The sequence below is a fragment of the Bos javanicus genome, chromosome 19, assembly GCF_032452875.1.
Source record: "Bos javanicus breed banteng chromosome 19, ARS-OSU_banteng_1.0, whole genome shotgun sequence".
Classification (NCBI taxonomy): domain Eukaryota; kingdom Metazoa; phylum Chordata; class Mammalia; order Artiodactyla; family Bovidae; genus Bos; species Bos javanicus.
This window is the reverse complement of record NC_083886.1, coordinates 64814984-64830232: the sequence shown is the minus strand read 5'-3', so window position 1 is coordinate 64830232 and position 15249 is coordinate 64814984. Positions and strand designations below refer to the sequence as shown.

General features: G+C 37.2%; 1 protein-coding gene across 12 annotated transcripts in view; it reads left to right on the top strand.

Moving 5' to 3' along the window:
• Positions 1 to 15249, top strand: part of HELZ (helicase with zinc finger) — a 147046-nt gene that overhangs the window by 43538 nt on the left and 88259 nt on the right. For 9 of the 12 annotated variants that reach the window (XM_061393073.1, XM_061393076.1, XM_061393069.1 and 6 more), the window contains 6 exons: positions 4094 to 4145; positions 5511 to 5586; positions 7565 to 7763; positions 8226 to 8333; positions 9350 to 9647; positions 14813 to 15080. In XM_061393073.1, the coding sequence (XP_061249057.1) occupies positions 4094 to 4145; positions 5511 to 5586; positions 7565 to 7763; positions 8226 to 8333; positions 9350 to 9647; positions 14813 to 15080 (1001 nt within the window). The remainder of the gene's footprint in view (positions 1 to 4093; positions 4146 to 5510; positions 5587 to 7564; positions 7764 to 8225; positions 8334 to 9349; positions 9648 to 14812; positions 15081 to 15249) is intronic. The other 3 variants (XM_061393079.1, XM_061393080.1, XM_061393078.1) reach the window with 3 other exon arrangements.

Here is a 15249-nt window from a genome sequence, read left to right as displayed (position 1 = left end):
CTGACTGATTGGCTTTTTTATTTAAAAACTGGTACCTGCTATACGCTAGGTGTTATGCCTGGTGCTGTGGACACAGCCCTGAACGAGACACTTGTGGTCCTTGTCCTTGGGGAGGTTAAAGTCTTGGGGAGGAAATAGACAATAAATTAATCAATTAAACACAGGTATAGGTGTAGTTCACATTGAGGTACATGGGCTGAGCCTCCTGTGATGGAAAAATAACTGGAATGGTAGTGAGGGGATGAGACACTTAAGCTCAGTTGAGAATTAATAAAGTGCTGTGTCCTGGAAAGTGAGGTGAAGGGCGTTCCCGTCAGGCTGAGAGGATGAGAAGAGCACCCAGGTGTAAACCTTGACCTCCTCCTGTAGGTTACATTCACACTTCAAATATCATAATGCATTACAGTTCATAGCAACAAATAAGTATGCAAAGAAGACAGTCATCGTGAGGTACATAAGCTGGATAAAGGTACTGTTTTGCTACAATTCAGTAGGATTTTAAAATATATTATTTTCTTAGTCTTATTATGAATTAACTGAAAATCAATAAGCTCTAACTTCAGAGCCATTTCCCTCTGGTATTTATGTAGTCTTTTTAATTTCTAAGAAGTAAAATAAGACAATTATAAGTGTTTTAGACTTTTAAAATGAAAACATAAAATAAGATGATTTTCGTTTTAAGATTCTTGGCCTTGTTCTTCTCTCTTATTACCTTAATTGAATTAGCAGCTTTACATCTGATAATCATACACAAATATATGTAAAGTTTTATTTTTGATATTTATAATCCTGTTTGTATAAGGTTACAAATATTATTTGACTCTCATTTTGTTACCATACTTTTGGAATAAGTGACTTAAGTTTTGTTTATAATTTCTGTGTAACCAGAGTAGTAGTATTTTTGGTTAGTGAACTGGTACTAATAAAAAAAAAAATCCATCTAGAAAAAGCTAACAGTGTTACTCTTATTTATAATTACACTTGATATACTTAAAAATAGCAACAATTTGTTATTTAAAGATTGGGCTGAGCTGATATTTAACCTGTAAGTGCTAGTGGATTAGAATAAAGACATGAAACTAAAGACTGACTAATGAAAACAGAGAGACAATACATATTCTTCAGAGAAATTTCAATACCAAATCAATATTTGATTATAAGATTATAAGAATTCTAGCAATGTGAAATGTGTCTGCTTTCCCTGAAGCTCTCAGTAAAGATCTTCTTGATGTTGCCTTTCTGTCTTGGGGTCTGAGCATATAAAAAGGGTGTTTTCAAAAGTACAATACGTTGGAACCTAAAAGCCACAGTGGCCGATTTTCTTATTCTTACCGGCTCTTCTGATGAGGGTGGGCAGTTCACCGGCACCCTTCCCCGCTCCCCGCTCCAGGCTGAGAGCAACAGTGTCGGCACAGGCATCTCCTGCCGCTGCAGGCTGTTGCAGACGCAGACTCACAGATATACGCGTGTCTTTCCCTTTCAGCAGTTACAGATGCTTTAAGCTTTATCTCATCACTCAAACATCTTCCTCCATTTTTTCTTGCGTATTTGGTAAATTTATTTTGATAAATTTTTTTTAGAGGAGATACTTTCAATTCATACTTGAAGTGAATTTTTAGCTCTTTTATAAATTCTGTGTAATTGGAATCATATTTTAAGGGCTAGTATGGGACTGTACCATTTAGGTCTTGCTTATAGAATGTTAAAGGATCATTTAATACATCTTTTTGGTGGGTATAGAGTCTTTATAATGTGAATAATTATGTCCTGATTTATTTGCTAGCTTCTACATAGTCTTAAACTTGGTCCTTGTTTTACGAAAAAAATTGAGTTGTCTTCAAAAACTATTTAGTAAGTAGTTTGAGAATCAGAAAGCTTTTTCCTGGTTTAGTTCCAGCCCAGCCTCAAAAGGGTCCAATTTAATCAGTAACATGTAAATTACGGTGATATTGCTTCAGTTATATCCAATTAGCATTTATGACATTCTTTCTATGATACAAAACATTCCAAATTTCGTCCTGGGGTACTGTTTCCTCCTTGTGATTCAGTTCAGCATTTACTGAGTGCTGTGCTGTTCACGGGTCTGTGGGTTTTGGAAAGCTGAGAGAGCCATGGAAAACAGTCTGAAGGGCCAACCCAAGATGTGCATAGCTAATGTACCCACAGGGCTACCTGTGGTCAGTAAGTGCTGTACCAGAAGAACAAGCAGGGAGAGGGGAGATAGACACCCTGTGGGAAACCAGGGAGGCTAGAGTGTGAGAATTGCGGTTAAAGGATGGAGGCAGCTGAGGGCAGACCCAAAAGTGCCTTGCTACTAATACTAAGTTGGCTGTCAGGCAGCTTTGGGGCAGATGAGACAAGCAGAATGAGGCGCTTACAGGGCAGTGGCAGTGGGGTCGAGTATGAGATAGACGTGAGAAACATTCTGGACCTTGCTGGGCAAGATTTGGAGACTACTCAGAGCAGAACAGGACTTCCCTGGTGGCTCAGACAGTAAAGCATCTGTCTATAATGCGGGAGACCCGGGTTCGATCCCTGGGTTGGGAAGATCCCCTGGAGAAGGAAATGGCAATCCACTCCAGGACTATTGCCTGGAAAATCCTTTGGACAGAGGAGCCTGGTAGTCTACAGTCCGTGGGGTCCCAAAGAATCAGACACAAAAGAGCGACTTCACTTTCACTTTCACTTTTCAGAGCAGAACAGAAAAGGGACGGTTCAAGATGTCTTTCAGGATTTCAGTCTGGCTCTTTTTGGGGAAGGTGAATCCATTAACTTGAGACAAGGAGCACTGAAGGATGATGAGATTTGAAATTAAAGTTGATGAGTTTTATTTTAGACATACTCCAGTTTGAATCGCTTGGGTAGTTACCCATCCATCTACCCACCCTTCCATCCACCCATCTATCCAGCCATCCAGATTTACTGGGCATCCATTATGTGCCAGATGCTCTGAGGCACAGGAATGCAGACAGGCAGTTAGTTGTAGGCTGTTAACAGTGGATCTGTATGTGGCTGACAGGGACCCAGCAGGTAAAATGCTATAGAGTCGTTAAGTGAAAATGCTTTAGCTGGCACTCAGTTGAAATTGGGGATGTGGAGCTTACTTCAGTTCAGTTCAGTCGCTCAGTCATGTCCGACTCTTCGCGACCCCATGAATCGCAGCACGCCAGGCCTCCCTGTCCATCACCAACTCCCGGAGTTCACTCAGACTCATGTCCATCGAGTCAGTGATGCCATCCAGCCATCTCATCCTCTGTCGTCCCCTTCTCCCCCTGCCCCCAATCCCTCCCAGCATCAGAGTCTTTTCCAATGAGTCAACTCTTTGCACGAGGTGGCCAAAGTACTGGAGTTTCAGCTTTAGCATCATTCCTTCCAAAGAAATCCCAGGGCTGATCTCCTTCAGAATGGACTGGTTGGATCTCCTTGCAGTCCAAGGGACTCTCAAGAGTCTTCTCCAACACCATAGTTCAAAATCATCAATTCTTTGGTGCTCAGCCTTCTTCACAGTCCAACTCTCACATCCATACATGACCACAGGGAAAACCATAGCCTTGATTAGACGGAGCTTACTTAGAGTAAAGTAAAAGCCAAAGGGGCAGATGGAGGACTTGTCTGCATTAGAGGAAATCAGAGTGAGTAGGTCCTCAGCCACGGCCTGTGCTGTGGGAGAACGGCTGATTTCAGGCAGTGAGTGGTGGTACTGGACTCGATGGAGGGGGGGTGGGGGTGGGGGTGATGCCGCCCCGACTGGCCCTGCTCCAGATGTTAGAAGAGAGAGCCGTGCACACAACAGGGGAGGGTGCTGCTCCCTGGGGCTCAGGGCTGGGGACCGAGGCTGCTTTTGCCCACAGGTAATTGTTATGTAGGGAGTTTTTATCGGTTTCCTTAATGTGGGCCACACAGTTACTTCTTTTCCATATTTAAATGTGGAACCATAGCGCAAAGAGCAAAAAATACCACTTGTAATATTAGTGTTTATTAAGTTTCTAAATATTCCATCTCAAGCTTTTTAAAAAGTTGAAATTTTCCAAGTTTAATTCAAATCAGCTAGTTATTTCTTATATAAAAATTTCTTTCATTTGAAAACTTGCAGACAGCAACTAGTAACGTCCTCTCTGGATATCATGTGGAAGACTTAGAGGAGGGTAAGTACTAAACTGTGCAACCTCTGTAGCTATAATTACATTGGGCGTTGCTTCTTGTTGATTAATGGGAGGGCATTTCTGAGTTATAGTACAGGTTAGTGGAAGCATAGAAGAGAATATAAAAGTTTCATTTAAGAAATGTGGATGAAAGCAATTTTTTCTCTAACCCCTATTCATAGAATAATAGAGGAATGGAGGCGGGAGGTAATTGCGGAAGTCATCTGTTCATCTCTTTTCCACCGTATATGTAGTTCTAAATTAAAACCTCATTCTTAGCAATCTGTGGAGGGAGATCTTTTCTCCTTTCTCACGCTCTGTCACATGCTGGTGCAGTTACTACTTTCTGGAAATGGTCCTGCCAGTAGTAAGGTCCGTGGGCTCCTCTTCTCTTCCCAGAGGAAGGTGGAGAGAGGCCAGCACTCACTGAGCGTTTGCTCAGTGACGTCTGCTGTTCAGTGGCTTTCACAAAACAAGTACTGAGTTATTAGAGCCCTTCTCCATCTTTTTGATAGGTGATGAAACTGATGTTTGTTAAGGTTCAGTAATTTCCCAGTCACGCATACAGTAAAGGGATGACTCATAGCTTTAAGCTCAGTCTGGCTCAGTGGATTTTGTCCGGCGGTGTGGGCTGGGCACAGTGACTTGTGAGGAGGCAGGAAATGGCCTCAAGGTCCTGGAGGCTTGCTGCTGTTGAGCCTTGATGGCTCCAGCCTTTTTTCTTGGACACTTTGTTTCCATTGGATTATTTGGAACCTTTTATCTGAATGCATCAAAATTCACTGTATTCAGAAGTAAACACGTGTTATTTTTAGCTCCTATCTCAGAATTCACCTTTATGAACTTTAATTGTTAAAAAAGGATTACTTTATGCAACGACACGTGTCAGACACCCCCTAAGGAACATGGATGGCAATGTGGAACGTATTCCATATACAGGACTGGAATTTGTTTTACAAAATTTCCTCTTCCCAGGAGACCATAATTTTCTGATTCTGGAAGTAGTTCCTAATAGAGATGTAACTCATACCTAAGACGTGACAAGCATGCCGACACATCCCCCTTTAGGTGCCAGGGGAGAGACTGCACTTGGAGTATGTCCACCAGTTGCTGGGATAGAGTAAGGGTCACTGACTTGTTTTAGCGGTTGTGTAACTGCTCCTTCAGTGGTTTCTAAGTTTCATGTGGCTAACTGATTTAATCCATTTGATTGGTGAATTACTCTTTTTGGTAGAGACAAGTATGTCATGTTCATTTTACATCATCTGAGATGATGTGTATGGAGGGTTAATAGTATTTCTTACACATTAAATATCAGAATTATCAGCAAGCCTCAAATGATAAGACTATATCCTGATTACTCTCTAGGATCTTGTAATGGTTGGCATTTCCGCCCACCACCTAGGGGAATCACAAGCAGCGAGGAATATACTTTGTGTAAAAGGTAACGTGAATTTTTTTTTTAAACCAATGACATATCTTTATTCAAAGGATAGTTAATTTTCCTTCACTTTTTGAAAATAATTCAAATATAAAGAAGATAAAGGAAGTGAAGGAAGAAGTATAATGATTGAGTAAAATGGTTTATTTTCAGTTTGAAACAGAAGCCATAATGGTCATTATCATTAAATAATAAAAATCAAAACCATATTGATGATCCTTCTTTTAATTATAAAGAACAATGATCTAAATGGAAATTGTTAAGACTTTTGTCATACCAGTTGGAATAATATGACTTAATTACTGGTCTCTTGTTTATGTGAAATTTGCCTAACCTAAATTATGATGATTTAAACTGAAGTTACCTTATATAAACTGAAATAGAGCATAAAATAGATAAATGTTGAATTATTTTGATAACTTTTCTAAGAAAAAAGAAAATCTATTACCTTCACATAATCTTATATAGAATTTATGAGTAGTTTATATTTGAAGGGCTAACCTTTCAAAATTTAGTGATTGTATGTTAAGGTAGAATTATTAAAGTCACATCAGAAGGTTCTTTTTATAAGAACTAGTGACTAGTGGTTTTTTAGATACAAGTTCTAATTACTCTAGATTACTTTTGATAATGAAGGAAATTTGATATGTAGTTTTGATTTTATAGTAGAAATAAAGAAACTGAGAGGTAAATTTGAAAATTCTGGTGGCAGAGAGGTAGGACACAATCTGATGCAAAGGACATATAAGAAATTTTGTAGTCCAGATAGAGTATCAGGCCTTCCATCTTTAGGGAAATAATTTAAAGCAATAGGAAAACAAATATTTGGCTCATTAAGATATACTAAAGAGAAAAAAAATGCATGATTTTAAATGTCTTATATGAAGCATATGAGAACTTAATAGCATACTTTAAGTTCAAATACTTTGTGTATCATCAAAAAAAAGCTTTAAACACACTTGTCTTTTCAAGTAGGATGAGCCACTTGATGGTTCATTTTGTATTTTGTAATGTCCGTATTTTTCCAATTGAAAAATTATCTAAAACATAGCATCCTTTTTAACCCATTGCTATTTATAACTTGATTTTCATTTTTTTTCTCTCAGAAGATCTTTCATTAATTTTGTAATGTTTCAATTGTTTAAAAACTGGCTGGATCTCTTATTTCATAGAGTATTTTAGACTTAAAGTTACTGATCAGTCTTGCATTTTTATCTGTTTTGACCATCGAATTGTCAATTGAATTTTCTGAGTCATAAATGTTGAGAAATCATTAACTATATATCCTTTAAAATGGACATTTGTGAATTTACCCATTGAAGAACTTAATCTATTGAAATAATTAAGATTCTTATATAAAACTTTTATTCTTAATTTATTTAAAACTTAAAGCAAATTAATATAGTCCAGTATTTTCAGTGAAATATAGGTAATAGTAATGTAGAGAAGAGTGAAGGGATTACATTTGAAGGTGAAACGTAGAAGTCTTGAAATGTTAATTCAGTGACATATTTTATTTTTTTCCAGAACAAAATTCCTAGGATGTGGAAAATTTTCTGTAGGTCCTTTCAGTTTAGGAAGTAGGGCATACCTGTGCTTGACAAACTAATCCACTCGATGTCAGTGTTGCTTTAGAGAAACTGCTCTAGGAGGAATTGTCTAAGAGAGTTGTTTTATCACGAAGGAGCCTACCTTTTCAATGCCCATTTTTGTGGGTGGGGATGGTTATGAACATGTTCTGCTTTGTCGCCCCTTATTCCAGAGAAAGAGGTCAGTGCATGTTGGTGGGAGAGGGGTTGCTGCCTCATTAACTGTTGTGAATGTTCTCTAACCTCTTCTTCCTCCTCTGTGATAAACAAACCCTTTCAGGAGATGAAGTTTTGTTTTTGTTATTGAAGAGACGGAGGGCAAATGCTGGAAGTTTATCTTTTAAATGGTCCAACAAAGTATATGATAAAACAGTCTTTCCTGTTCTACTTAGATTTTTAGAGCAAGGAATCTGTAGGTATGGTGCGCAGTGTACTTCAGCACATTCCCAGGAAGAACTAGCAGAATGGCAGAAAAGATATGCTTCACGGTTGATAAAATTGAAACAGCAAAATGAGAATAAACAGCTCTCAGGCAGTTACATGGAAACCTTGATAGAAAAGTGGATGAATTCATTATCTCCTGAGAAAGTGGTGAGGAAAATAAACTGCATTTTTTTTGTTTGTTTGTTTTAAACAGTGACCTTGTTTGAATCTTGACTTTATTTCATGCTGTGTATTGGTTTATATCCCTATCCTCTATGAAACACTTGATTCTTGATAAAGTGTTTTGGTAGCAAAAGTAGACCCATTTACTAAAATAAAGAGCAGAACTAAGCCATTTGTTTGGAGACTTGCAGGAATTATATTAACTTGTCTTCATTCAGGGAGTTTTTACTGCCATTTTGTTGTTGTTGTTATTGTTAGTTTTCTTATGTCTCTTAGTTTAGCTTTATTTTATTTTGTACTTATAAAAATAACTGAGAATTAATGTATAAAGTACCTTGCTTTGTAAACAGTTCCATCAGCATCTTTACCGTTGACATTTATTTACCATGCCAAAGCGTCTGTGTTCTTAGGAATGAGAGCATAACGGGACTTGCTCTCTGCTTTCAGCTCAGTGAGTGTGTGGAAGGAGTGAAGGTGGAGCATGACCCCGGTCTGTCTGTCACCGTCAACACCAAAAAGTCCCACCAGACCTGGACCTTCGCTCTCACCTGTAAGGTATGAGCTTTGTGACAGTTAAGCAGTGTGAATTGCTTTCCATTTTCTTAGAGTTTTATGGACCTTTAAATGTGTATATTGAAAGAGCATTGAAAATTATGTAGGTTCTATATTATAATAAAGTGTATTTCTGTATTTTGATCATCAAGGTTATATATATATATTTTTTGAGATTTTTGAGATAAAATCTTTGTAGATACTGAGATACTTGCTTATTTATTTATTTGATGAAGATATATTTGACATGTTGTCTTCCAAACTTGAAACGTAGGATGGGGTTCATGGCTTGTAGTTAAGTATTTAAAAGTTGAATTGTTTAATCTGGAAGTTCTAAACTATTGAAACAACAACTTGTTTTTATTTTTGATTTTGTGAAATCACAAACTCTGTGATAACAGATTTTTTATTTGAGGCATTTTCTGCAGTGCTTCCTATCTTGAATTATAATGTTTAAAGTTTAAGAATGAAGCAAAGTAAACAATTTCTGTTAATATGTGCAGTGGAAAAGTTTTGTGTACTTTTTTGTAATGTTTCCTCCACTGTACCATCTGTATCTTGGGATGAAAAGTCTGGGAACATTTGGCTTCAGCCGTGAACCCGATCAAGTGCTTTCAGAAGTAATTGCTCTCCTGTGAAGACTTTTTACTTGAGGCCAAGGGATGGAAAATTGGAGGTGATGGTGGTACAGGGTGAAAGCGTTTGACACAGTGAAGGATGAATGTATCGCAGAAAGCAGGGAGGCTAGAAATGTAGTGTGAATATATCGTTTTTAGAAATGGCAACCTTATTGAGATATAATTGACATCATAAATATATCATTTTAACAAACGATTTTTTTTAACCATTCTGATTTTTTTTCTTAAATGGCTTATGAGTACAATTTGTATTTTTAATATAGTATCTTAGAAGCATGGGAAAGTAAAAGTCCCTTATGGAAATATTTTCATTGAAGAGCCCAATTACAACTGGATTTTTCAACCCCTTGTACTCAATGAATTATTTTAACTTCCTTGTAGCCTGCAAGAATGCTGTGTCGTGTAGCATTGCTTTATGATGCTCATCGTCCTCATTTTAGTATCATTGCAATATCTGCCGGAGATAGTACTACCCAGGTATCACAAGAAGTCCCAGAAAACTGTCAAGAATGGATAGGAGGGAAGATGGCCCCAAATGGATTAGATCATTACGTGTATAAAGTCGGGATAGCATTTAACACAGAAATATTTGGAACTTTTCGCCAAACCATAGTTTTCGACTTTGGATTGGAACCAGTACTCATGCAAAGAGTAATGATTGATGCAGCTTCTACAGAAGGTAATATTTAGACTTTTTCCCCCTGATACTATGTATTAAAAGGCACTATAACAACATTAAAAGATATGTATTGGCCCCTAAATATTCCATGGATAGGAAGGGAATAGGAAGGAAAAAGATCCCAAGTTCTTTGACTCATTTACTGTGTGATGGAATTAGAATGTTTGCATTATACCCTGGTCACTTTATACAGTCATCAGGCAGAGCTTGCTTTGAGGTTCCCCAGACTGGTATGAGTAGGTGATCAGGTCTCTTTTTGGTCTGCCAACTTCATTGGTTGATTTTATTCAGCACAGTAAAACCTTTCAGTATTAATTTGGGTAGAATATAATTTTAATGGTAATTGTGAATACACCTACAGTGTCTATTTCCATGTTCTACTGACGGTCCAGTTAACTTTGTTCATAGTAGTACATTACCTGTGGAAGAAAAGTCCTAAATACTAGCTTTCATAAGTTGATTTCACTAGTATAAAGGAGACCAAGGTGCCTTTACTAGGATCTGCTTCGTAGTCTTGGGAAGAGGTCCTGGTTTCAATATGTAGGCACCTGTGGAGATGATGAATTACTGTGTAAATTGTCTATTACTGCCTCAACTTAAATTTTATGCCAAGATCCAGCTGGATAAGGGAAGGGCATGTTAGTCTACATTTCTTTGGCTCTTGGTTGGATTTGGTGGTGGTTTAGTCACTAAGTCGTGTCTGACTTTTTGAGATCCTGTGGACCTTAGCCCCCCAGGCTCCTCTGTCTGGGGATTTCCCAGGCATGAATCCTGGAGTGGGTGGCCATTTCCTTTTCCAGGGGATCTTCCTGACTCAGGGATTGAACCCACATCTTCTGCATTGCAGGTGGATTCTTTACTGCTGAGCCACCAGGGAAGCCCCATATGAATTAAAAAAAATTTGTGGAGGGGAGTGGTTAAAGATGTGCTTCTCACAAATTTGTGGAAAAGGACATTTACAGAAAAAGAAAGTTAGTGACTTTTCCCCTTGCTTAGAACACAAACTGTTTTATACACTTTATACCTCAACTTTAAGTAATGAAAGATTTTTGCTTAACAAAATTGATTTGGAATTCTGCTTTGAATATCTGGAAGCTATATGTTGGAAATTAATTCTTATATTTAAATTTGAAAACTTGATATTATTCATTACTTTCAGTCTAGCAATATATGTTAACATTAGCATTAAAAGTTAGTATGTCTTAAAAATTATCTCCAACTGTCAAAGTTGTTGGTAAATTAAAGACATGTTTATATATATAATATACACACACACACACACACACACATAATTATACATATATAAATATATAATAGAAAATTATAGGAAATTTAATAGAAAAATAGATTTTAAAATTATTAAAAATAAAAATAAATTTTAAAATTTAAAACTGTAGGAAAATTAATAGAAAAATAGATTTCAAAATAGTTTAATTGTCAATAAATACTAAATATAACTGAGTAGAAGCATGTAAAAAGTGTGAGGTGCTCCTGTGTTGTTACTCCACTGTTTTAACTTTTCATTAGCCTCATTAAGAGAACAGACAACATACATAAGCTAAGAAATGTTCATCTTACCTCTGTGTAGCTGTCTTAGTGAAAGGAATGATGTTGGAAAGGATAGCTGAAATCCTAGTGTGGGTTTCCTTTGGGATTTTGTTTTATTAAAGCCACAGACCCAGATGTTTTCTAACGAAGAGTGTTGTGTCCGGTTCTGGAATTAGGAATCATTTCATCTCATTCTTTTTAAGAACTAGATAAATATACTTGTTTTTAATAAATTCCACGTTTAACATGCATTTATGTTAAACCCCTTCACCCCTTGTGCTGAGTGCAAAGAACACTGGATTTTTTCCTCCTTACTTCTTATCTTACCCACTGTCCAGGTTTTGTTAAGGATAATTTTGCAAGTCTGCTGTACTACATACTTCAAGAGAAAACGGACCAACCCTTTGGATACTTTATTAGAATAGTAACTATACGGCTGAAATGAGAGCATTTGCTGTTCACAGTAATCAGAGGGGTGAGGGAAGTTGGGTAGCAAATCTTGCGTCCCACTGGTTGACTCCAGCCTTGAATTCTATTTTTGATAGTAGCAGTTCTTCCCTTATGTTATCTTCAGGAAATTAGGTATGTTCTAACTATCTTTAAGTTTTTCTTATGAATTTCTCTTAAAATACTTGTGTAGCTTCTACCCATCATATCTCAGGGTAACAAGTTCCATAGGTTTATAATTTGTCAGGATTTCAGGTGTATTATTATAGAAGTTGGTTAATAAGGCAGCATTAAACTCTTCCTAAGTGATTTTATGAATATTGATTCTAACCTGTTCACGTTTCATCTTCCCAGAATTGCTTTCTTTTTTTTAGCCCGATCTAGATTAAAGAAACGGAGAAGGCAATGGCAACCCACTCCAGTACTCTTGCCTGGAAAATCCCATGGGCGGAGGAGCCTGGTAGGCTGCAGTCCATGGGGTCGCATCGAGTCGGACATGACTGAGTGACTTCACTTTCACTCTTCACTTTTCATGCATTGGAGAAGGAAATGGCAACCCACTTCAGTGTTCTTGCCTGGAGAATCCCAGGGACGGCGGAGCCTGGTGGGCTGCCGTCTGTGGGGCTGCACAGAGTCGGACACGACTGAAGCGCCGCAGCAGCAGCAGATTGAAGAAAAGTACTTAATTATCGAGAATGAACTGGTTCAGGCCCCCCTGGGTGCTGCACACATCTGGGTTAGATGTTGGCAGGTGTGCGTGTGTGTGCACATGGGATGAAATGAGCCCCAGGAGTGGTTGTGTCCAGCGTCCCCAGGGGAGCCTCAGCTTCTTCCTGTTTGAAGAGGAGCTCTTAGTACCTAATGGCCTTTAAAGGTCATTAAATGGAAATTAAACAAGTTTAATTTAAAGAAGCTTTTTACTGCTGAGAGGACTGGAGGCAGAATTTTGTTTCAAGACCAACATGACTAGGGAAGCAGAAGTGGTTCTTGCAGGAGATTCCTCAGTAGTCTCTGGCCCGGCTCATATTGGACACCTGAGTTAATGGCCGAGATCCATTGTTTGTGGACTTTATCTGATGCCGGCACGCAAGGATTTTCTCAAGATTGTTCTTTCTGCTTCCCTAGTTCTCCTCTCTTCTGTATTGTATTTCCAGTTAGTAAAAAGAGGGAATAAAAGTTAACATTGTTTTGGATTTGTTTTGAAATTCTTGTATCTTCCTGCTGAAGATACTCATTTTAAAAATTTCATAAAATCATGGCACTAAATAGATAAAATGAGAAAAACAAATACTATTTCTCACGGCACTTTTACCAAACAGCCTGAATACTTTTAGCCCAGGGTGGAATGATTTTCTCTATAATTTGCTTTATATATTAAATAGGTAATACAAAAAGTTTTTTTTAGAGGAAAGTTGTACCATTTTAGTTTTGTTTTTATCCTAGTTACTTAAATGTGAAGAACAGTGACTTTTTAAAGAATGGGAATATAATATTGATATAGGCATAGTCTGAATCCATTCCTTATTTAAAATAAATTTATGAAGTATAATTTCCCTATGCCAAAAGAATACACATCCTTTTATTATATACTGAATTGCTCAGCACTACGCAGAGTTTAGTTTGTTTTTTTTGAGGGCTGGTTATTTGGGTTGTCACTGTGCCATTTGTATTTCTCCTTTTGACTTTTGATTAAGGAAGAAAAGTAAGTACATTATTGCTATTTGGTTAATAGTATTTGATCTTTAGTGACATGGAATAGTCTTGTTTTAGGAATGTTGGCATTTGTATAATTTAAATATCTTTTATAGCTGTGCTCTAATGAATGAGTAGGAAAGGCCCAATATTAGAGTGATTTAGGATGAAAATGCAGTTAGTTTACTTTATGAAACTTTTGCTTTTGAGGCTATTGCAAAAACTGACCGTCATTGTCTCTTCCAGAGTATTTTTAAAATGCAAAATTTCGATGAGAAAACCATCTTTGTATCCTGATGGTTATACTAGTGTTTATGTCGCTGTTTGGTGAATAAGGAAACTTGGTTCCAAGGAACAAAGACTAGAAATTAGGACTTTTCCATTTTAATCTTTAAAGATAATTAGGATGAACTATTTTCTAATATTGAGAAATTTCTCTTGGAGGAGGATTATACTTACATGTTTATAATTTATATATAGCATTTTAATATAGTAAAAGCTCTCACTAAGCAATACAAGACAATTATACAGTCTGCTGTCATTTCATAGATAGCACAGGTTAACTTTGTACTTTGGAGACTAATCTCTGTTTAAACTTGTTATTATTTCTTCCTGAAATTTTAATAAGTTGCAAGACCATCTTTCCAATTATATTATATAAAAACTGGGTCTTAGCCCAGTGAGTTGGTCAGGTTTCACAGTGAAGGTGTCTGTGTCCCACCCAGCAGACGGCTGAGACGCACACACAGGGAGCCTGACAGGCTCAGAGTTACGTTGCGACACATTTTGCCCTGTGCTGCATTCTCCCTAGAGCTGGCGACCTCGAACAGCCGTTCATTTTTACATTGTGCCCTAGTCACCGTGCAATTTAACTGAGACTAAACTGGATTTTTCTGAAATGGCATTTGAATAGTACATTATACCATGATTTAATGTGCAGTTTAATGTGGGAAAAAGACACAAAAGGTTTTTGTTTGTTGTAGATTGATTTTCAGAGGGTTTCACTGTGCTTTACCACACAAGATTTAACCTCTCACAGTTTTCTAATCTTTTTCTATAATGGGGCAGGTATTGCTGGTAGGAGGAGAAAAGTGATTATCACCTAAGAAAAATTTGTCTTATGAAAGATTTACCATGCTTTCTTTCTGCAGATCAGATTTCTCTTCACTGAAGAGTTAAATTCTAAGTTCTGCTCTGTATTTTTAAAATGTTAATAACTATTTCTGGTGTGTCCCAGCCTGAGGTAGAGAAGAATATTTTTTACATGTATTCCAATTTATGTTATTTTGTTAATCTAGATCAAAAAAAAAAAGATTTCTGATGTGGGAAAAATACTCTGTCAAATGGGGTTTTGTACTGTTTCATTTTTAAGAACTTTAGCTCTAGCATATAAAATTCTCATACCAAAATGCATAATGTATTACTTGAGAATTTTAATGTTGTGTTCCTTTATAAATGTGTTTTTTGTTTCCGTTTAGATCTTGAGTACCTGATGCATGCAAAACAACAGCTAGTAACTACAGCTAAACGTTGGGATTCTTCTTCTAAGACTATTGTAGATTTTGAACCTAATGAAACTACTGATTTGGAGAAGAGCCTTCTTATCAGATACCAAATTCCTCTCTCTGCTGACCAGCTGTTTACCCAGTCCGTTTTAGACAAATCATTGACCAAGACCAACTATCAGTCACGGTTGCATGACCTTCTTTATATTGAGGAGATAGCCCAGTATAAGGAAGTCAGCAAGTAAGTTACTTTAGAAACACTTTTCTTTCTTTCTTTTTCAAAATCTCCCCTTTGGATGGTATTGTTCATATTTAAATTAAGGAGGGGTGCCTTAATGAAGTCAGGTGGTGAACTGGCTGTTACTCAGTAGCTGTTCTTTAGCACTGTGCGTGAGCCTCTCCAGGCAAGC